Source organism: Pituophis catenifer, unplaced genomic scaffold, assembly GCF_029215685.1.
Source record: "Pituophis catenifer annectens isolate HBS135680 unplaced genomic scaffold, rPitCat1.0.hap2 SCAF_3, whole genome shotgun sequence".
NCBI classification, from domain to species: Eukaryota; Metazoa; Chordata; class Lepidosauria; order Squamata; family Colubridae; genus Pituophis; species Pituophis catenifer.
This window is the reverse complement of record NW_027256883.1, coordinates 11,628,106-11,652,730: the sequence shown is the minus strand read 5'-3', so window position 1 is coordinate 11,652,730 and position 24,625 is coordinate 11,628,106. Positions and strand designations below refer to the sequence as shown.

At 41.2% G+C, this 24,625-nt stretch overlaps 1 protein-coding gene across 1 annotated transcript in view; it reads right to left on the bottom strand.

The window, feature by feature from the left end:
* Positions 1-14,538: 14,538 nt before the first annotated feature.
* Positions 14,539-24,625, bottom strand: part of HHLA1 (HHLA1 neighbor of OC90) — a 71,624-nt gene continuing 61,537 nt past the window's right edge. Inside the window, exons 9-11 of the mRNA XM_070940028.1 lie at positions 22,193-22,343; positions 16,281-16,363; positions 14,539-14,582 (exon numbers count right to left, since the gene is read on the bottom strand). Of these exons, the coding sequence (XP_070796129.1) occupies positions 14,539-14,582; positions 16,281-16,363; positions 22,193-22,343 (278 nt within the window). The remainder of the gene's footprint in view (positions 14,583-16,280; positions 16,364-22,192; positions 22,344-24,625) is intronic.

Genomic DNA, 24,625 nt, shown 5'->3' with positions numbered 1-24,625 from the left:
CTTTCCTCCCTCCCTCCTTCCTTCTTTTCTCTACCATGATATACAGAAGTTTCTGTTTATTAAACAATCAGAATGTTTAATTAAAAAATATGACTTATATTTGACTTGTCCTTTTAGTTTCTTTACTACATGGCTTGATTCAATTCATACCATGATGTAAATGAGGTGACTCCAATAAATGACTTCAAGATTTTTCACTAGATTTGCTTTAAAAATTTACCTTAACTGATAAGCCACTTGTGATCTGATTGAGGTCTATATTAAATTTCATCTGAACGTTGTTGGACCTTTGAGTCTAATTCAAAAGGCTGAAACTGCACTGCGAATGCCAAATTTGCTGCCTCAAAGACAGCAAATTAATGCCTCATTAATGTTAATATCACAATGTTATTTATCTCCTCTAATGCAAAGCTTCAAAATATCAGCTGGTGGCCACCCAAAGGTTTGGTAAAGTTATTTCCTTTTTCCTCTGGTTTCTAGGAAGCTTCGTACAACAAATATAGACTTATTTAACACTTCACAGTGCTTTTACAGCCCTCTCTAAGCGGTTTTACAGAGTTAGTGTCAGGCCTGGAAGCCATCTTTTGCATTGGGCCTTCAGGCCTGCCACATTTACTACTGTGGGAAACTGGGAGGGGGGATTGTATGGAGCATGTGTGAGATACATAGTCATAATAACATTCCTTTCTCAGAGAGTCAAGGACATCTTGCCCTGCAACTGGAGGGCTGGAACTGGAAGGCATCTCCAATTGGGACGGTGCTTTGATTGGACCATGTGATGGGTGTTGGGCAGGGACTTGGACTTGGACTTTCCTTTGGGTGGGGAAAACCTGGAAGCTTTCAGATTCGGGTTTTCCCAGATGTGCCAATATGACATCTCTAATAATTTAATTAATTAAATTAAATTAATTAAATTTATATGCCGCCCCTCTCTGAAGACTCAGGGTGGCTAATAAAATGGAACTTTAAGGAAGTCCCATTGGGAGTGTTACTTGGAACCCTGACATTCAGCATATTGCCCCCAACAATCTGGGTCCTCATTTTACCGACCTCGGAAGGATGGAAGGCTGAGTCAACCTTGAGCCTGTGAGAATCGAACTGCCGAACTGCAGTCAGCTGACAGTCAGCAGAAGTAGCCTGAAGTACTGCACTCTAACCATTGCGCCACCACAGCTCATTATGGCTAATTTCTCAATTATGGCTCAAATGTAATGTAGTTTCTGTATTAATCTTCTTAAGCAACACCCTGAACTATATTTAAAGCAACAAAAAAACAACAACTAAAGTTATCACTAATGAAATCGAGCTGGTTGAAAAAATGCATCTGCCTTGTTTTCCTTTAAGCTGGTTAAGAGTTTTGGGTGAGCATGTTGTAGAAGACCAGGGGTGGGCTTCAAAAATTTTAGCAAGGGGTTCTCTGCCCGGTTGCTGGGTGGGTGTGGCCATGGTGGGCGTGGCCTAGTCGGCCTCCTGCACCACAGCAGGGAGGGCATTTTTGCCCTCCCTGGGCTCCGGAGGCTTTCCTCGAGCTTCTAGGAGGGTGAAAACAGCCTCCCCAGGCTCCAGAGGCCCTCTGGAGGCCAGAAACGGGCCTGTTTCCAGCCTTCTGAACTTCCAGTAGACCTGTTTTTTGCCCTCCCTGAGCTTCCACGCACGCCCTGCATTTACCTGCATCCAAAACAGGCCATGTAGGGGTTCCTGGGAGGGGCGGGGTGTAGGGGCCCAGCCAGGAGTGGGATTTGGGGGTTCTCTGAACTGCACAGACTCTTAGCTAGAGGTTCTCCTGAACCCCTGTGAACCCCCAGCAGCCCACCCCTGTAGAAGACTACTGCTGAAAAATTATGTGGCTCTTGTACAGACAGATGAATGGGCCAATCTATCACCTATACCTGCTTAGCCATGTGCTCTATCAAGTTTACTTTTCTATTTCAAAACAAAGACCAGAAGAGTTCTGATAAGTTGTGCTTTGTCACACCTTCCATTCACGATATGCAGCCGACCAGCTTTTCCTAAGTTTGCACCTATCTGCATTCAGATGCATCCACATTTCTTCACCATTTGTGGGGAAAGTTAGAACAATGAATCAGTGGAACAAGAATCCAGAAGTTGTGGGTGCTCTAACACTGGAGGTTTTTAAGAAGAGATTGGACAACCATTTGTCTGAAATGGTATGGGATTTCCTGCTTGAGCAGGGGGTTGGACTAGAAGACCTCCAAGGTCCCTTCCAACTCTATTATTCTGTTAAATACCGATACAAACAAAGGGATCCTTTAATCCAATGGAAACCAACAAGCAAATAAAAGCCCACTTACCAAAGAACAAAGCAACACTTTCCACATTCTCAAAGACTCCGTTGAAGAAGGTGATATTGTCTGAGGGGAAACACAAACTATTAAAACACAAATACAATAGTGGCCAAAATTGTGGAAACCTTTTGGGAAAAGTCTATTTTCTAAAACAAGTTAATAACATCACTTTTTTTTTAGTAGTACCATAAATTTATATATCAATGGAAAGATAATTTAATCAAGAATGTAATGCAATAACTTTTATGAAGGATTTGCTATTAGAATAGCAGTTACAGTATAAAGAAGAAAAGTGAAACACGTAGAAAAAACGAGATACCCAAAATTGGGATATACAAAAATGATCATCATGTCATTTAATATTTAGTGGGTAACCTTTAGCATGAATTATGGCCTTACAACGTCTTCCCATGGAGTGAACCAAGTCTTTTAGTTCTGCAGCTGTTATAATGTGAAACCAAGATTGAAGGATTGCTTCTATTAACTGGGTTTTATTGCTGGGTCGCTTCTGTCTAACAAGTTTCTTTAGTCGGCTTTAGTCGTTTTTTCTACATGTTTAATATAAAACAGGGTCTTATTTTCAGGGAAACATGGTGTTCTAATAGCAAATCCTTCATAAAAGTTATTGCATTACATTCTTGATTAAATTATCTTTCCATTGATATATAAATTTATGGTACTACTAAAAAAAAAGTGGTGTTATTAACTAGTTTTAGAAAATACACTTTTCCCAAAAGGTTTCCACAATTTTGGCCACTACTGTCTATCTGAAGAACATTAGAAAATCACAGCAATTATATCACATCTTATAGCAACAGGAGGCAAATTTCACCTTTGCAAGATAAAAATCCAAGATCTACTATCTGTCTCTTAATCTCTTAGTCCCAAACACAAACTGTTTTTAAAAAACGAATATGTTTGTCGAAGCAGAATAGAATGAAGTTCACACCGTGTCCATACAAACATACACAAACATACATTTGGTGTCTCCATTTTAACTAGTTTTATTTTGGTAGTGTAATTTAGGGTGGGAGACTGTTTTGTTACTGGTGGTGCTCCAATTATTGGGCTATTTCACCAATGTAGCATAAGTAAATGCAAGAACTATGGAGAAATTCCTTTATTCTGTGGACCAGTTTGGCAAAATTTGGCAAAAAAGTTATTTAATATAGAGAAGTCAAACATATGGCAATTTCCTCTCCATTTGATGTGAATTGGTACCATTCCGCACAATCTCATATTTCTGCTACTAATTTAATTGCTTTTTTTCCTTCCTTTTTGGTGAAGGCCAACATTAATGTACTTTAAGACTGCTTCAAATCCTACCTCTGATTTGTTGAAGGGAGTAATTCAATCCTTTTGCCGCCTTCAAGGAAAGATTATAATTTAATGTTTTCATTATCTATTAATGCCTTAAAACCTCTCAGAAACAAGAGGTCAGGCTTTGAATACAGAAGGACTCTGAAATGTCCTTTCTTGTTATTTCCAGTTCTAAACATCTCAGTAGAGAGCCAACCTGGAGGATAACGTTATTTATTTAAGTTTTTTAATCTGTCCAATGTCTAGATTACCTCACTCCAAAACCAACTCTGGATGGCTTTGCAATTAAAAAAAAATAGCAGCAATCTATATACATATAAATGGGTGTGTGTGTATGTTCCAGCATAACTCTGGAACGCCTTGAGCAATTTCAACCAAACTTGGTACACAGATGACTTACTCTCTGGAAAAAAAATATTGTGGGGGTAAGACACCCCTAACACCTCTCAGGGTGTGTGTTCTGTTAAGATACAGCCTGTTGTGCCTTAAAATGGCTGCTACTGTACTGTCTTAAAATGGCTTCTACTTTACAGCACAGTGGAGTTGCCATGGTAATAGCTTCACAGTACTCCACAAGGGGGCTCCCTCTGGTAAGGGGGAAAATCCAACATTAGAAATTACGTTTGATCCAGACATTTTCAACAAGGCTTTGATTATTCTTGAGGACAAATGTATGGCCATGATCAATAAAACATTATTGCAACTTGGCCTGCCTGCACCACTATGAGACCGACACGACATATTTCATGCAGATTACATAGGAGAAAAGAACTGCAATTTCAAACAGCATAGTGCATATATCGCAGACAAGAAGCCACTTCTAAACCAAGATCAGAAAAAAGCATACCAAATAATCATGGATCAGCTAGCAAAACAACAAGGTGGTATCATTTCACTTGACACTTCCGGGGGCACAGGGAAAACATTTTTAACTAATTTAATTCTCGCCGAAATCAGGGCTCAGGGTGAAGTTGCTCTTCCTGTCTAATACAGGATTGGGATAAATAAATACCCAGGCAATGCCAGGTTATCAACTAGTATTGTATAAAAAGAAGAGCAATCCCCCCCCCCAAAAAAAATGCTCACTCCATTTTATGTTTTAAAGAGGCCCAACCCTACAGAGATCTAAGACCCAAGGGAAGAACTGGGTTTTATGTAAAGACCGTAGGGTGAAAGTTGTATGAAGCTCTGGGAAGATGCTGTCTAAAAAGATGGACAGTGTTTGGAACTACCTAACATATAGCTGAAATCTTCTGGTTTACATTGCTCAGCTCTGGTAGAAAATAATAGGGATGATCTTGGAGAAGAACCGCAGACACTATTAGCAAACCATGAATTCATCCTGGAGAGTCAAGAAAAAGAAATTTACAATTGTCCAACTATGTCTCTTTGGTGTAAACTTTGGTACAAAAGACTTATGTCAGCCTTTTGAGGTGGACCAGGTCAGGAAACAGGGACCACCAAAAATGCCAGAAGCCAACTTTATTGACAGCCTATCAGCATTTCTCTGCCCTTCCTCTTATACCCAAGTGAGACATGATGATGCAGTCTTGAGTTTCTTCCTCACACGTTTCTGTTTTTCCAAGCTAAGTCCATGTTTCACTAATGGTCTCAACAGACCTTCTCCATGGTTTTCTCTACGCCTGCCTTTCATCTAGCTGCTTCCAGTTATTAGCTGGAAATTTAGGAGAAATTTAGGCAGAGAGTTGAGATACCAGGGCTTTGTAACTCCTTGTTTGCCAATAAACAAACAAACAAACAAACAAACAAACAAACAAACAAACAACTAGATAGATAGATAGATAGATAGATAGATAGATAGATAGACAGACAGACAGACAGACAGACAGACAGACAGACAGACAGACAGACAGACAGACAGACAAATGACTATCTTAAAAAGTATATCTTACTTAGATTTCTTTCTGTTGCATGTGGGAGATCCAGCAAAATACCTCTAGCTCCTGTCTCTGATCCCTGAGTACCTGCATCAACCAAGAGAGAGGGGAGAGGGGGGAGGGAGGGAGGGAGGGAGGGAGGGAGGGAGGGAGAGAGAGAGAGAGAGAGAGAGAGAGAGAGAGAGAGAGAGAGAGAGAGATGCATTCAGAGGGGAAATCAAATTAGCTCTTGAGGATAGGTTAGCATCCCTAAACCATTCCACACTTGACAAAAGATAAACGTAGATTGAACCCCTCCCCACTTCCCACAAGAATGATGGACATAATGTTGCAAAAAAAAGTTATGGAATCATGTTTCTTATACATGATAACTGAAGCAGGATTATTGTATGTACAAAGATGGGGACAATTTGGCATTATCCACAACAGAAGAATGGCCGGTGAAGGTGATGGAACTTTCGGAAATGGCTGAATTGTCTTCTTTGATCAGAGAAAGGATAAAATCTATCCTTATTACTGGCTTGAAAACCCTTATGGACTTTGTTCATGAAGCAGAAAAAAATGAATTTATGGTTTTGATGGGTTTTGATGATTAGACAGATTATAGAAAGAAGGGAGTCATGCTGTAACCATAGAGTAAGAGGCAATTTACAATTGTACTTATAACAGCTGTAAAGATCAGAAGCTATTTCTTTGATTTATTTTTCTTTCTTTTCTATTTTTCTATTATTTTTTTTCCTTCTCTTGCACTTTTAGCTTTTGTTTTGATTTCTCTTTCTTAGTTTGTATTAGTTTGTATTCATTTTTATCTTCCGTTTTAACATCTACATCATCTACATCTACATCTACATATATGTACACCTAGGAATATCCTTGCTAAGGAGTCAGAACCAGATTTCAGTTTCTAATTCTACATCTACTAATTTAGAAATCTCCTAAAATCATCAGTCCTTTTTGCCTAAGATCAGAGTGATTAGTTAACACAGGTAGTACCAATAATAGAGTTGGAGGGGATCTTGGAGGTCATCTAGTACAACCCCCTGTTCAAGCAGAGATCCTAAACTATTCCAGATAAATGGCTGTCCAGTCTCTTTTTTGAAAATCTCCAGTGATGGAGCACCCACAACTTCTGAAGGCAAGCTGTTCCACTGGTTGATTGTTCACACCATTGGGAATTTTCTCCTTAGTTCTAGGCTGCTTCTCTCCTTTATTAGTTTCCATCCATTGTTTCTTGTCTTGCTTTCAAGTGCTTTGGAAACTAGGTTGCCCCCCTCTTCCTTGTGGTAGCCGTCCAAGTGTTGGAAGACTACTATCATGTCACTCCTTGTCCTTCTGGCACCTGGAGGCTCCAACTGGTCCAGAATGCGGCCACGCGGATAGTTACGGGAGCTGCATGGCGCTCCCATACAACACCTCTCCTGCGTGAGCTGCACTGGCTCCCAGTGGTCTTCCGGGTGCGCTTCAAGGTGTTGGTTATCACCTTTAAAGCACTCCATGGCATAGGACCTAGATATCTTCGAGACCGCCTGCTGTTACTGACAGCCTCCCATCGACCTGTGCGCTCCCACAGAGAGGGCCTCCTCGGGTTGCCTTCAGCCAAACAATGTAGGCTGGTGACCCTCAGGGGGAGGGCCTTCTCTGTGGGGCACCTACCCTCTGGAACCAACAGCCCCCAGAGATAAGGAGAATCCATGACCTCGGTGCCTTCCGCCGTGCCCTTAAAACTTTCTTTTTTCAGCAAGCCAGGCTGGCTTAACACTTTTAAATGTTTTTAATTGGTTTGTGATTGTTTTTTTAATTAAGGGGCCAAATTTATATATATCTTTTTAATAGTATTTTAATGTTTGTAGTCTATGTTTTTATTTGACTGTACACCGCCCTGAGTCCTCAGGGAGAATTTATTTTATTTTATAAAATAAAATAAATAAAATAAAATAAAATAAATTCTTCTCACTAGACTAGATCTACCCAATTCCTGCAATCTAGTGCCCCCAGTTCGGACCAGTTCACAAGAACCGGTAGTAAAACCGGCAGGAGGCTCCACCCACTGACCGGGACATCATCATAGGTGATCTGGGCATGCACCGAAGAGCGCGTGCACGGGCGCGATGCCAACCAGTAGTAAAAGTAAGTAGAACCCACCCCTGCTGCAATCGGTCTTCATATGTTATAGATTCTAGGCCCCTAATCTTCTTTGTTATTTATACAGATTATTAGATAATAATTTTTCAATAAGAGAAGAATTATTCCTATCCACAGAGGAATCCTAACTTGTCAATCAAGGCATACGGGGACCACCACAAGAAAGTCATTATGTGTAACATTCAAAAACAATTGTGTATTTTACTGTTAATCTGACCATTTTATTACTTAATAGTCACACTGAATAAAAACAGCTTATCCAGACATATCTGTAGCATTTTCTTCTAGAAATCTGCTAGTGTCATCATTATTATATTATAATTCTCATCATTTAAATGTACATGCCACCTAACTCCCAATTATCACAAAATCAATAGCGATCAACTTTCTTATCAAATTAAATCAATGGGATTTAATGTGTAGATCTACTTTTACTATGTTTTTACCCAGTAATATTAATAGCAATAACAGCAACTATTCTGCCTGCAGAAATTCACCTCAAGGAGTTATTTGAACAAATTGCCTATGCCAAATAATCTAGAGAAGAGGAAGGAAGCAAAACAGTGACATAATTTTTCACTTACCACCATTACGTAAAATCATCAATATAGTCATCAACAGAATTATCAGCATTATTTTTCAGGAAGCTTGCCTGGTGAATTAAATAAAATGTTTATATAAATGTCCTTTGAGACAATAAAATATGATTCGCCCATGGTATAGCATCAATTTACTTGTGCTTCGTGTATAACCACATGATAATAACCAAAGCAGATTCTCAAATCATCCAGGTCATGGTTGTCCCAAAAGTTCTTTTCCAGAATGCAACTGGACTTTCTTGTGGTTTTTTTTCTTGAAGATGTTTCACTTCTCCTCTAAGAAGCTTCTTCAGTTTCTGTCTCAGAACTGAAGAAGCTTCTTGGAGGAGAAGTGAAACGTCTTCAAGAAAGTCCAGTTGCCTTTCAAAATGCACCTTCGAAATGAGTACCAAAGTAGATGTTATTCTAAAACATCTCCCAGAATCAGATTCTGTCCAGATGTAGATCTAGATTTTACATCCTATAATCCCAAAGCAGCAAAACTGGTCCTATCAGGTTATGCGAACTGAATTCTAACACATTTAGGCTGGGTTGAATGTTTGAGCTGCTTATTGCTAGTGCCAGCTCGCACCAAGAAGGACTAAAACATTTGGCGGTGTCCCAATTTAGAAGAGGACAAGATAATTCAAGAGGGAAGCTTGGTGGAGTTTTGGAACTAGACAGCTGTGCCAAGAAAGAGAGAACAGATGCTTCTCCCTTTCTCGCGATAGAATTTCAGATTGTTCAGTGAACCAATGAGTAACTTCAAGGAACGCAAACTGAGGGAGAGTGAGGGAAAGAATATTTTTGCATCATGTAAAATTCATTTGTTGCGTTCTTTGCGCTCATTTAGCATTTAGCTTTTGGAAGGAAGGGAAAGGACAATTGCTCAGTTGAGTTGAGATGAGAGCTCACATATTCATGTGGTTGCAAAAAGTAGAATTGTGTAGTAGAGTTGCAAAAAGTGTCACATTTGGGGCAATGCACATTTCGAATAGCCACATTCTGTCTGCTATATAAAAAAAAAATTAACTCCCAAAGTGATTTTTTTAAGTTGTTTATATATCAGATTTCTACACTGTCCATTTTATTTAAGTAACTTTGGGCGGTTTACAACTAACATCATAAAATAATACAAAACGCGACTAAAAACCAAAGTTAAAACAGTCTAAAAACAAGGTTAAAATTTACAAGTTAAAAGTAAAAAAAATAAAATCCCAAAGTTCAAAAGGTTTTGCCCACAATCAGCCGAAGTTCATGCCACGTAAAATACTTTTGTACGAGTATCCTTGTACAGATTTCTACACATTTTGGATATCCAATGGATTTTGCATCCCTCTAACCAAGATGTGGAGCAGCTGTTTAAGGCTGGTCAGTACTGTTACTATGTAGAGATTGCAAGACAGACCTGAGACGTGGGCAAACCTTACCTATGATCAACTATAGAGGGAGGGAAAGTCCCTTATTTTCTAAATAAGTCTCTGAGCCACCATTTTGGATCAAATCTGAACCTATCCTCTCTGCAACCTTGATCTCGTCACCACGGTTAGTAGTCTACCCCCACTGACACCAAGGGAAGTTCTGCACCCTTTTGTAGATGAGTTGTAACCCAATAGGTAAATCGATGAACTGAAAACATTCTACAGAAACGTCGGACTACTTTTTAGCTATAGTAAGGTACCCCTATTTTGTACACACTGCACAGATCGTATCTCTGTATCTTTATACTGGTATGCACTAATTATAAGTTCAATTTCTGACTTAGATTGTTAAGTATCTACAGGACGACATGCTTACAGCTGAGCATGAGGGGGTGCCAGGCGGATGCTTAGAATCCTAACTCAATCTCTGAATTTGCAAACTGATGGTCAACGTGTGCTTATCTGAGAAACAAAACTCTTTGGATAACTGGACTTATTCTGGTATTATAGAATATTGCCAGATCTGCAAAAGTCTAACCCATCACAAGGTGGCAACAAAGAGATTAAAAAAACCTGTTTACCACCATGCAGTGGCCATGGAGATTTTGTCAGCCCAGGCCAGGATGATGGTTACTATTTCCTTGGGCTTCTGTTTCTCCTGAAATTGACTTCCAGGTTCACAGGTCTCAGCTTAGACAACCGGCTAATTTAGTTTAGTTTAGTTTACTTTATTGCCATTGCACATGGTACAATGAAATTAAATGCCGTCTTCAGTGTATATTATAACTATAAAAATAAAAGCACAAACATACATCCTTTACATTCCATATAATTGAAATTGAAAACCCGATATTACACTATGCAGTAGAATTCAATATGGTTATTGCCCTGGGGTAGAAGCTGTTTTTTCAGCCTATTTGTCCTTGTTTTTATTGTCCTGTACCGTCTGCCAGATGGTAATAGTTCAAAAAAAAAAAAGGATGCCCAGGATGAGATGAATCTTTAAGAATGTTTTGAACTTTCTTAAGGCAGCGGGAGCTATAAAGCTCTTCCAAAGAGGGGAGAGGGCAAGCAATGATCCTCTGGGCAATGATGTTGACTCTCTAGGGTGCTGTCCTATCTGCCACTGTGCAATTGGCAAACCATACACAGGTGCAGTAAGATAAAATACTCTCTATGGTGCAGCAGTAGAAAGCCACCAGCAGTTTTTCATTCAGTTGTTGTTTCCTGAGAAGTCTCAGGTAGCATAATCTCTGCTGGGCCCTTTTGACCAGTGCTGCAATGTGAGCGCCCCAAGTCAGGTCCTCTTTTATGATAACACCTAGAAACTTAAAACTGGCCACTTGCTCCACTCGGTCTCCATTGATAAGCAAGGGCTTGGATGTCTGATCTATAATAATTCACTCGCTGTCAATTCAGCAGTCTTTCCAAACCCTAGAACATGGGAAACAATTGCTTACCTTGAAGGATACTTCTCAAAGGAAGGTAAAAGGAAGAATTTGGCCTTAAGGAGGTTAGGCTTTAGTGATTTATACCTTTTTTTGACTCTGCCCTCCCTTGGTCACGTGACTACTGTACTTTCTTCATCAACCCAAACTCAACCTTTCTCAATCGTCCCTTTCATTAAAATTTCGGCAGGTCGCAATTCCTAGAGCAGCAAGGGTGAACATTATAGATCATTTATGTACTTAAGGTTATATTCAGTCGGGGGGAGTTCTTCCCTCCCCTCCCCAGGTTCCTGAAAGCTACCCTAATACAGGCCTTGTTGTCATGAAACAATGGTATCGTTGTTATCCCTTTCCTGCTAAGTCAGATGATGGCGGTGAGCAAGAACTTAATAAACAGCTTCATTCATGGTTGAGGGACAGGTGAAAAGTTAGATGATAGGGTAAACCCCCCCCCCAAATCTCTGAGTGCTGAAACGCTCAGGGGGTGGACTTGAAAAAAAACACTGAAAGATTCCATAAAATTATGGAATCACAGACCTGAGAAGTTTTGGAAGGGGCCACAAAGATCATTTAGACCAACTCTTTGCAGAAACTATTCTCGAGAGGTCACTGTCCAGTTTCTTCTTTCCAGAGATGGAGGACCAAGGGTGGGCTGCTACTGGTTCGCCCGGGTTCGAGAGAACCTGTAGCTAATGTTATGAACCTCCAAATCCAACCCCTGGCGGGTTCTGTCCACACTGCCCCGCCACTCTCACCCCTCCCCTCCCAGGAGTCTCCATGTAGTCTGTTTTGGATGTGAGGTAAGTGCCGGGCCTACACAGAGGCTTGGAGAGGGGGGAAAACTGGCCTCCTGGAAGCTCCAAAGGGCCTCCGGAGCCCAGGCGAGGCAGTTTTCGCCCTTCCAGAGGCTCAAGGAAAGTCTCCAGAGCCTGGGGAAGGCAAAAATGCCCCCCCCCCCGCTGTGGTGTTGAGGCCAACTAGGCCACACCCACCATGGTCACACCCACCCAGCAACCAGGCAGAGGACCAGTTGCTGAAATTTTTGAAGCCCACCCCTGTGGAGGACCCATAACATCCATAGGTCGATTGGTAGCGGGTCTTACTATGGGGAAGATTTTTCTGGAAAGGCAAGCAAGAGAGTGATGGGAACCCACAAGTTGTAGCCAGGTAGTCCTCAAATTATGACCTTAATGGAGCCTGTCCATTTAAAATGGTAAGTCATAATGGATGTTAAATGGGTCAGTTACGTGACTGACCTGATTTTATGTCATTTGTTTTGGGTGGCAGCCATTCAGCAAACACTTCAATGATTGTTTAAGCGAGCCTGTTGTTTGCTATGACATGTTTTGCCAAAAACTGGAAGCAACCCTAGTAAGACCACACCTGGAATACTGCAATCAATTTTGGTCACCACACTGCACAAAAGATGTTGAGACTTTGGAAAAAGTTCAGAGAAGAGCAACTAAGATGATCAAAAAGACTGGAGGCTAAACCATAGGAAGAACGGCTGCAGTTTTTGGGTCTGGCTACTCTAAGGAAAGGAAGAGTTAGGGGGTGACATGATAACAGTATTTCAGTATTTGAGGGGTTGCCATAAAGATGAAGGGGTCAAATTATTCTCCAAAGTACCAGAGGGCAGGACAAGATGGTAATGGTTGGAAACTAATCAAAGAGAGAAGCAACCTGGAATTAAGGAGAAACTTCCTGACAGTGAGGACAGTTAACCAGTGTAATGGCTTGCCTCCAGAAGTTGTGGGAGCTCCATCACTGGAGGTTTTTAAGAAGAGACTGGACAGTCACTTGTCTGAGATGGTATAGGTTCTCCTGCTTGAGCTGGACTAGAAGACCTCCAAAGAGCCTTGGTAGTACAAGGGTTTAAGGCACCCTGTTATTAAGCTGCTTAAGACCAGCTGCCTGCAATTACTGCAGGGTTCAAATCTCCCCAGGCTCAAGGTTGACTCAGCCTTCCATCCTTTCTAAGGTAGGTGAAATGAGGACCCAGTTTGTGGGGGCAATAAGCCAGCTTTGTATAAATATACAAAAGGATGAAGGCTATTGCTGAGCACATTGTAAGCCGCCCTGAGTCTTCGGAGAAGGGCGGCATATAAATCAAATTAAAAAAAAAAAAAAGTCCCTTCCAGCTCTATTACTCTACTCTACTCTACTCTACTCTACTCTACTCTACTCTACTCTACTCTACTCTACTCTACTCTACTCCACTCCACTCCACTCCACTCTCCACTCTCCACTCTCCACTCCACACTCTACTCTACTCTACTCTACTCTACTCTACTCCACTCCACTCCACTCCACTCCACTCCACTCCACTCTCCACTCTCCACTCTCCACTCCACACTCTACTCTACTCTACTCTACTCTACTCTACTCTACTCTACTCCACTCCACTCCACTCCACTCTCCACTCTCCACTCTCCACTCCACTCTCTACTCTACTCTACTCTACTCTACTCTACTCTACTCTACTCCACTCCACTCCACTCCACTCCACTCCACTCCACTCCACTCTCCACTCCACTCTCTACTCTACTCTACTCTACTCTACTCTACTCTACTCTATTCTATTCTATAAAAAATATTGGAAAATACAGTCACAGAGCCACAGGATGCTGCGAAAAGCTTTCATGTGGCCTTGTTACCAAGTGCTTGAAGTGCAGTCATTAACTTTGGATCAGAATCATAAGTCCTTTTTTTTTTTATTGCTGAGCGACCAGTCCTAAATTGAGGACTATCTCTGAAACCCTATAAAGTGCAGGATTTCCCTCTCCCTTTGGTTATGAAAAGGCAAAAAGGCTCATCCAAACATCCCATTTTTTAGCATGAAAATCCTTCTGGCGAGTCGACCATGCCAAGTTTATAAAATCAATCTGTGCTGTAGATCTTATAAAGATGGAAGGTCAAACTGGTTTATTCGTCAATAAGAATGAACCTTAAATTGAGCTGCGACATCCAAAAGTAACACAAAATACAAACAAATAAACAGCAGTTATCTTATCACATTTTTCTTGTTTAAGTGAAGACAGAACTGCGATGTCATTTTTACATTTTAATTTCAAAGGTGGTTTCACTGTGGTTTCAAACAATTAAAAGAGTCCAGTGATTTACATTCACTAACAAACTAGGGAACATTCTTTAGGAAACACAACAATAAGTATTATAACTTTTCATTTCCAGGTGAGTTTCTTCTTGTGAATGTCATCTTCTATTCATTAATAACTTTGTTTAATCAGCGTGCAAGCAAGGAGATCCTGCCATCCAAGAAAAATCCTATTTTTCCTCTTCTGTTAGTAGTGTGTGTGTGTGTGTGTGTGTGTGTGTGTGTGTGTGTGGTTTCTTGCACTGGACGATGGAATAAACCTATGGACTTCTTCCATGTTGCCTTGTTCTCAACAATTCCTCTTGGAGAATCAGATGGATCTACAAATATATTTAAGGCACTTCTGTTTCAACGCTAGAAAAAGAAAAAGAAAGGGCAATTCAATGCAGACAAAGAAATTCATACTTAGACAGAAGAGAATATTTGTTGCTCAGTGTTGAACCAGTTTCCTTGGTGCTGACTGAGCTTGGCTGTTTTCTTGTAGGTGTTTCATTACCCAAGTAGGTAACCTCATCAGTGTTAGAAGGGAGTAGGGGTTGCTCTGTTTATATATAGTTTGCCCTATCAACATTGGTGGGAGTGTTCTTGATTAGGATGCTGTTTACAGTTGGATTGTTTGTTTGTTGAAAACTCCTTAATTGCACCAGACATGGACAGATTTAATCATAATTTCAAAAGGGAAACCCTGAGCATCTTAGACCAAGCTAGGTGCAAAAATAATTAAAACTGCAGAAAAAACAATGGCTACCAACCTGCCTTCCATTGAGGACCTATATACTGCACGAGTCAAAAAGAGGGCTGTGAAAATATCTACAGACCCCTCGCATCCTGGACATAAACTGTTTCAACTCCTACTTTCAAAATGACGCTATAGGGCACTGCACACCAGAACAACTAGATACAAGAACAGTTTTTTCCCGAACGCCATCACTCTGCTAAACAAATAATTCCCTCAACACTGTCAAACTATTCACTAAGTCTGCATTACTATTAATCTTCTCATCGTTCTTATAACCCGCCTCCTCCCACTTATGACTGTAACTTTGTTGCTTGTATCCTTATGATTTATATTGATATTGTTTCCCGGTTGTTTATTTGTACCCTATGACTATCATTAAGTGTTGTACCTTATGATTCTTGATGAACGTATCTTTTCTTTTATGTACACTGAGAGCATATGCACCAAGACAAATTCCTTGTGTGTCCAATCACACTTGGCCAATAAAAAAATTCTATTCTATCTATTCTAAAATGCTAGAAAATTTCTGGAAGTCTGACACTCAGACAAATCAGCGATCAACAGGCACATAGAGATAAATAACAGCTACATACCATTCAAAAAAGACAATAAAACAACTAAAAAGGAAACAAAAGACCAAAACACCAGCAATCAACACCCAGCTAGGTAGAGATTAACACCAGGATTAATTCCAGAAAAATAATCAAGCAGTAAACAACACCCCAAACAAGGAAGTACCAACTCTGACAATCAAACAATAAATAACAACCTAATTAAGGAATCCACCAAGAACACTCCCACCAACACTGACAGAGCAAGTCACTGGTATGTAAACAGAGATCGAATTCCACTCCTTTCTAATACTGGTGATGTTACTTAGTTGGGTGATACAAGAAAACAAGCTGAAAGAGCACCAAGGATCCCACAGACTTAGTCAATCTTCATACTTCCCCAAATGAAACTTCATGAATACATTATGATACCCATCATTCCTGGGTTTCTATTGTGGGTATCCCTCTACAAAATGACTTCAATGACTTGAACATGTCAAAAGTGCAGTCAAGAGGTCAAGTCAATCATAAACAATCATCAGAGAAACTAAGATTGGTTTCCCCCTCATCGTCCCATTTTCCCATTCTTCTGCCAAAACTTGGTGGGGGAAAGTTGGAAAACTAAAGAAAAGTTTGGGCTAGTTGATTAAGTTGTGGATTTCTTAGGAGGATACACTATTATGGTTGCAATCCTACCCAAGGCACATTGAACTCATTGGGCATAAATCCCATAGAAATAGACCAGATGGGAAGTCTACTTACTCTTAGAATAAGTTGATCTCTTGACCTTCTCGCAGATAAATGCTGCATTTTTAAAGAACCATGGATAGTTTTCAATACAGTACCTAAAACGGAAACCAATATCAAAAGATGAATCGGATATATTTTGAATCGTGTATTCGTGGATTGAAATCCTTAGCTGATGTCTGTAACTAAAGCAGTGTTGGAGAACTTTTTCGACACCGAATGCCAAAATAGGAGTGTGCGCATATGTGCCAGAAACTGGAATATCAGCTACCTGATGCACATGCGTGTGCCAGGCGGCTGCTCTTCCAGTTTCTGGTGCACACATGCGCACCGGCTACCTGGTCTTCCGGGTTTTGGTGCACATGTGCGTGCAAAGACCAGCAGGCCGGTGCACATGCATGTGTCAGGAATAGGATCTTGTGGTTTCCATGCATGTGCATCGGCTAGCTGGTCTTCACGTGCGCATGTGCACCAGAAATCGGAAGACCAAGTGACTGGTGTGCATGCATGTGCCAGAAACCGAAAGAGCAGCCCAGTGGTGAAATCCAAATATTTTTACTACCGGTTCTGTGGGTGTGGCTTGGTGAGTGTGGTGTGGCTTGGTGGGGGTGGCTTGGTGGGCATGGCAGGGGAAGGATACTGCAAAATCTCCATTCCCACCCCACTCCAGGGGAAGGATACTGCAAAATCCCCATTCCCTCCCCACTCCTGGGGGAAGGATATTGCAAAATCTCCATTCCCACCCCACTCCAGGGGAAGGATACTGCAAAATCCCCATTCCCTCCCCACTCCTGGGGGAAGAATATTGCAAAATCCCCATTCCCACCCCACTCCAGGGGAAGGATACTGCAAAATCCCCATTCCCTCCCCAATCCGGGGGAAGGATATTGCAAAATCTCCATTCCCACCCCACTCCAGGGGAAGGATATTGCAAAATCTCCATTCCCACCCCACTCCAGGGGAAGGATACTGCAAAATCCCCATTCCCACCCCACTCTGGGGCCAGCCAGAGGTGGTATGTGCCAGTTCTCCGGACTACTCAAAATTTCCGCTATCGGTTCTCCAGAACCTGTCAAAACCTGCTGGATTTCACCCCTGGAGCAGCCGTCCGGCACACGCATGTGCACCGGGCTGCTGCTCTTCCGGTTTCCAGCGCTCCCACATGCGTGAAGACCAGCTTGCCAGCACCAGAACCCGGAAGACCATGTGGTCAGTGTGCATGCGCGTGTCAGAAACCAGAAGAGCAGCCACTCGGCGCGCGCATGTGCTGCTGCTTTTCCAGTTTCCGGTGCTCCCCCACACTCAAAGACCAGCTGGCTGGAGCGCTGAAACCCCAAAAAGCAACGAGTGATGGCTCGCGTGCCTGGAGAGATGGCTCCACATGCCGCTTCTGGCACGCGTGCCAAGTAACAAGCATCCTTGACTTCCAAAAATTACTTCCAAAACATTGTTTTCAATACTGAGCAATAAGTAATACAAAATCTTAAGGGCTTTTCCAAATCAATTCTTATTCCAGGGCTACTGAAACCACAAGCTTCAGTGCTTCCTTTCCTTTTAGTTCCCTGATGCATTTTATTGGAACTTAAGTTCATTTTAGTTTTTTTCCTGCATTCTCTCTGAGGCCTTGTTATTTCTCCTATTCTATTGCTTCTGAGATGAAAACCCGTATGGTAATTTCCTTGCTAAGGTCACGATAAATTTATTGGGTGATAAATTCAGTACCTAGGAACGCTGGATTTAGAGACCTAGCTGTTTTGCACTTTCCGAAAAGACAAAAAGAAAAAAAGAAAAAGCAAAAAAAAAAAAATCCAGGAAGAAAATAACCAATCTTAATTGGTTAATCTTACAGATCCCTGCAACAAAATTTAGTTATATTTCCATCAGGCTAAAATTCAGCTGTGTTATTCAGATGGGAAATATGGAGAGTAGCCAACAACAATTGACAGTTGCTTCTTCTCTACAAATCTCTCACACACAACCAAAATGTCTGATTGTTGCACATAGAATGTGGCTGACAAAACACATATTTGGTAGGGGAGAACATAGTATCTTCAGCAGTGGTCAAAATTGTTGAAACCTTTTAGGAAAACTGTATTTTCTAAAACTAGCTAATAACACCACTTCTTTTTTTTTTTCCTTTGGAGTAGTACCATAAAATTATATATCAATGGAAAGATAATTTAATCAAGAACATAATGCAATAACTTTTCTGAAGGATTTGCTATTCGACTAGCAAGTTATTTTATTTTTTTTTATTTAATTTTTTAAAAAAATTGATTTATATGCCGCCCTTCTCCGGAGACTCAGGGCGGCTTACAATGCGTTAAGCAATAGCCTTCATACTTTTTGTATATTTATACAAAGTCAGCTTATTGCCCCCACAAACTGGGTCCTCAACAGTTACAGAAAAAAAGTGAAACACATAGAAAAAACGTGATATACAAAAATGATCACCATAGAAAAAATGAGATATACCAAAATTATCACCATGTCAGTTAATGCTTAGTTGGGTAACCTTTAGCATGAATTACGTCCTTACAATGTCTTCCCATGGAGTGAACCAAGCCTTTTAGTTCTGCAGCTGTTATAATGTGAAACCAAGATTGAATGATTGCTTCCATTAACTTCTATTAACTATTAACTGGGTTTTATTGCTGGGTCGCTTCTTACTAACAAGTTTCTTTAGTCAGCTCCATAGATTTTCAATTGGGTTAAGGTCTGGGTATTCTCAGGCCATTCCAGCAGCAGAATAGGATTATCTTGAAACTCCAAAAAAGTGGTGTTATTAGCCATCAAACCTCAAAAATACACTTTTCCCAAAAGGTTTCCACAATTTTGGCCACTACTGTATTATCACGTCTTTTGAATATATGGGAAGCTTGTTGTGAATTCCCACATATTTATATCCTGATATCCTATTATCTATGGAGACTCTCAATCATCCAGGTCATAGATGTCCCAAAGGTGCTTTTTCAAGAGGCAACTGGACTTTCTTGTTTTTTCTTTGAAGACGTTTCACTTCTCATCCAAGATGCTTCTTCAAATCTGACTGGATGGTGGGGAATGGAAGGATTCATACTCCTTGCAAGACAGCTGGTCATTTGCATTCTTTTAGAGAGTCGTTGAGGTCACTTGGAGGTTTGTCTGTGTCCTCGGGGTCAACTGAGTGGTGCAAATGGAACTGCTGAAAGGACTGTCCAGGTCATAACACTGAGATTCTCCATAGACCTTTAGCTTTGCTCTTTGGGATGAACATCCTTCAAATGGTGCGGAAGCGTGAACAAAAAAATTGCAGGCTACAGGAACCATTTGCACTTCAGTTTGAGATGCAGACAACACAGACTCATCCCCAATAGTCTGTGCTTGCCTTCAACAGAGAAGGGACACAGGGCAGAGAAACATCCTGCATAAAGCACAGCTCCACAACACAGTCCTTTCAGCAGTTCCAAGAAGGCGCCATACCCATTACCACCACTCAGGTGATCCTGAGGACACAGATAAACCAGGGATGAAATGCTCCCGGTTCAGACCGGATCGCCCGATCCGGTAGCGATGGAGGCGGGTGGTTCAGAGAACTGGTAGCAAAAATCCCTGCCCCACGCCCCATGCCCAGCTGAGCCATGCGATCATCAGAGCTGTGCGATCATCATCACAACCTCTTCAGCCAAAACAATGCTTTTAAAAGTTAAAAAAAAAAAAGCCTCTGATGATTGTGCGGCTCAGCTGGGATCATCAGAGGCCTTTAAAAGCATTTTTTCTACAACCTCTTCGGCCAAAGAGGTTATTTAAAAAATGCTTTTAAAAGGCTCTGACGATCCCAGCTGAGTTGCCTGATCGTCAGAGCCTTTTAAAAGCATTTTTTAATAACCTCTTCGGCTGAAGAGGTTGTAGAAAAAATGCTTTTAAAAGAAAAGAAAAAAGCTTCTGACGATCAGGCAACTCAGCTGGGATCGTCAGAGGCTTTTAAAAGCATTTTTTCTACAACCTCTTCAGCCGAAGAGGTTGTAGAAAAAATGCTTTTAAAAGAAAAAAAAAAAAGTTGGCCATGCCCACCCAGTCACATTAACCCCCACCCACCAAGCCACGCCCACAGAACCAGTAGTAACAAATTTTACATTTCACCACTGAGATAAACCTCCAAGTGGCCTCAACGACTCTATAAAAGGATGCCAATGACCAGCTGTCTGCAAGGAATATAAATCCTTCCATTCCCCACCATCCAGTCAGAGCTGAAGAAGCTTCTTGGATGAGAAGTGAAACGTCTTCAAAGAAAACCAAGGAAGTCCAGTTGCCTCTTGAAAAACAGCACCTTTGAGACATCCTATTTACTTCTTTGCATGGTCATAACATTTTGTTCCTGTTGGCTTATAGCTGGGATGGCGAACCTATGGCACGCGTGCCAGAGGTGGCACACAGAGGTGGCACACATCGCAGATGCTCTTCGGGTTTCCAGTACGTCCATGTGCGCTGGCCAGCTGGTCTTCGCACATGCCGGAGCGCCGGAAACCCAAAAAACAGCTAGCCGGTGCACATGCTCCAGTGCTCCAGCGCGCATATGCACGTGTGCGGTCCAGTTTGGGTTCATTATCACTAGTTTATAGTATACGGGGTAGACTTGGCTATCTTCATATATTTTATGGTTTTGTTATTAATTCTTATTGGTTTTGCTTGTGCTGCATTGCAAACCACACTCCCTGAAATGGGGTGGCATAGTAACATCTGCAAAGCTAAGTAAATGAATGAATAAATAGATCGAAGAAATTGCCTGGTCTTCCTGGTTCTCTCAAGCTGAGGAAGCTTGATTTCTACTTATTAAATATGAACCACATTTGTTCTATGAATGCCCATTCATTAAATCTGATGAGATCCCTTTTAAGGAGGTCATCGTATTAAGCCCATCAAATCAAATCTAAAGTAGCCAATATTCAGCTGATGTTCTCTTCTGCCTCACGTTTCTACACCCAGAGTTTCAGGTGCAGAAATCTCTGATTTGTCTAGAATTTTTTTGATGTTATCACAAGGAAACATTCTTAACTCACTTCCCTCTTATGCGCTGAGCCTGTTTGAGATAATTGGAATTCACCAGAAGGATGGATTTTCCTCTGAAAAACTATTTTTGGACCCATTTCTCCATCACTGACTTATGGTATTGTCAGCATCCCAGCAGTGACATATATAAAGAGAGGAGAAGCTTGAACTTTTGCCTACTAAATCCCTTTGAAGATTCTGTCTCCTCGGAGATGGGAGAAGGGGGAGACATTCCTGTGATCTGACGAAGAAGAGATCAGGAAAGTGACTTGGAAGATAGCCAATGAGAAGCAGAGAATTGGGGATCGGAAAGGGAGGGATTGGGGGGCAAAGGTCAGTACTGACTGCGAAAGAGCCAGGATCAGATCGCTGTGCTCAAATAAAGAGAAAATTTCCTTAAAGATCGGCAGTTTGGAAATTCATTTATTTTGAGATAGCATCGAAGCCTGACAGGTATCTTCATATATCATCTACTCATTACTGAAGCGACATAAATCTAGCCTCATTGGTCTAGTTTGGAACACCATGGTTGGGGAACTCTAGAAGATGTTAGAAATTTCCTGATGCTTGAGGGTGAGAACATGCAAGAGAAGGTATTGTCCAATGGTGATAGCCAAAGCTGGCTGCTGGTAAAGGACATGCTTTGTGGCAATCTCACCAAAGTTTGATAAGAAAAGATGGGGAAGTAGATCTTAGGAGAGACTATAAAGATCCAGAAACCAACATGGGGGATTGGCTTTCTTCTGAAAAGCATGGACCTCTCTTGCTTCAAGCATCCACCTAGAAGGAGTGTATCACTCAACTCTTCACCAAAACAAAACATCCTTGTGAGAATCTGCACAACTTGTAATATCTAGATTCCTGACTAAGAACTTTGATGAGACCATTTTTAGATTTACCTCATAGCGTGATCCCTTGAGTAACTCCGGTCTCTGGTACAGAAGCACCGTTGATAAAACTTGCACAGCTCCATCACACAAGGATTCAGCTTTTGAACCGTGAGGGGTGGCACAGTCACAAAATTGCCTTTTTTGATTACCTGTGTGCATTCTAGAGAAAAAGAAGTATGTAATCCCAAAGTAGTCCATGGGATTGACATTTTACGACTGTGTAATAAGACATTTGTTGGCACATCTGAGTACTTTTATTTAAAGAAAGGATGTGTTTTTGCACAGAGAAAATCAATGTCAACTCACAAAGCATCCCTGGCCTGCTCTTGAGTTGCCATAGGCCAGGGGGATGGGAAACCGGCGAAACGGCACAGCAGCCAAAGACAGATTCACATTCCATGCTTATCTCTCTCAAGGCTGTATCCCAAGGTTACCCACAGCAACCAGAGGGGAGTGACCTCTACAATCCACAAAATTGCTCCATTGGCAAATGTGATTAATGACACACCCTGGGTGGAGGAGGGGAAACAGGGTTTTAATTGGGGCATAAATTATGTAGGGTCAGAGCTGGCTTTACTTGGGAACCTGCCAACATGAAACTCCCAATAAATAACTGGATTTCTTTTGAAGCTTGGCTCAAGGTTCATTATTTAATTACAGCATCTGTAGGAACCCTGACACTAGAGTTTTGTTTTAAGTAGCCGACACTATACCACACAGCCATTCTGGGAGGTCAAAGTTTTATATAACATCTAGATGAAGGTTTCTGAGACAAAGTTGTGAAAATGTTCCATTATGGCCTCTATGAGATCTCGGTAAAGAAATATCATTTCTTCATTAATTCCAAACAATTTTAAATATTTTTAAAATAGTCATTTATGGCAGCAATTGTTCTTTAGAAGCACTTTCCTCATATATTTAGTTCAACACCGTTTCCTCTTAAGTTTCATAAATTAATAAGTCCCCTTAAACAACCTGGGGTTTCCTCCCAATTTAACACCTATGGATATTTCCAGTTCCCAGTTGCATTATCTGAGGGCACAGATAAACCCCCAAGTGGCCTCAACGACTCTCAGAAAGAGGACGAATGACCAGATGACTGCAAGGAATATAAATCCTTCCATTCTCCACCATTCAGTCAGAACTGAGGAAACTTTTTCCTCAGCAAAATGTTTTCAAGGAAAAACAAAAGAAAATCCAGTTGCCTTTTGAATTAGCACGTATGGAACACCCAAATTAACGTACAACAGACGACAGCCCAAATTCTCATCAGCTTGGTAAGCTAACTGATCTTTCTCAAAGAGAATCATTTCCTGATGATTGATTCCCTTCGGTAACCCAAATAATGTTTCCTTAAACTTAGAAGGAACCTGAACCTTCATCCAATCTCAAATCTCTTCTCCCTCTCTGCTCTTGGAAGTTGAGCCTTATCAAAAGTCAACTTTTTTTCTCTTGGGCCGGGAGATTGGATTCCCTCAGGAATCATGCTTAGCATTCTTCATGACTTTGAACCGGTTACATGATCAGAGAGAGGTGGGGAAGTGTCCCTCAAGTAATGAAGGGCTGACGACATGTGCCTGAGCTGTCAGAAGCAGCCATGAAATTAATAGAAAATGGCATCTAATTACAGCAGAAGAGGAAAACTAGATTCAAGACAAAGAATCACATACAATACTTGACGAGCTATCAAGGGAAGGGGCTGGAAGGATCTCAGGTCTGCCACAGAACCAACAGTGTGACCTTGGTTGGGCCGTCACTCCTTGGATGAATTTACCTCAGAGTTGTTGCGAAATTTAAACAGGGAGCGAACTGAGCTCTGAGGAGCAAACCAGAAACAGAAACTTTTCCTTGTTTTAATTTTAACTGAGCAATGTATCAAAGTGAGCATTGGAAATCATATTTTTGAATTCAAACTCTACAGGCAGGAAGCCAAAACCAAAATTTAGATTTTAATCACTTCTTGTCTTTCTTGAAGCAAACGGATATCTATCTACAACTCCCACTTTCTCCTGTTGCAAATGTCCTATGGAAAACAGTTTTGTTTTTTTTTAATTTGATTTATATGCCGCCCTTCTCCGGAGACTCAGGGCGGCTTACAATGCGTTAAGCAATAGCCTTCATCCTTTTGTATATTTTATACAAAGTCAGCTTATTGCCCCCACAAACTGGGTCCTCATTTCACCTACCTTAGAAAGGATGGAAGGCTGAGTCAACCTTGAGCCTTGGAGAGATTCGAACCAGCAGAAATTGCAGGCAGCTGTGTTAATAACAGGGTGCACTAAACCACTGTACTATCAAGGCTCTTTAACAGTCAGTAACCCAAGAAGTTTATTGCTATTTTTTTTCTCTCCTAAATACAATTTGTCTTTGCAGGTAGTCGTCAACGTACAAACCTTTGTTCAGTGACCGTTTGAAGTTACAACAGCACTGAAAAAAGTGACT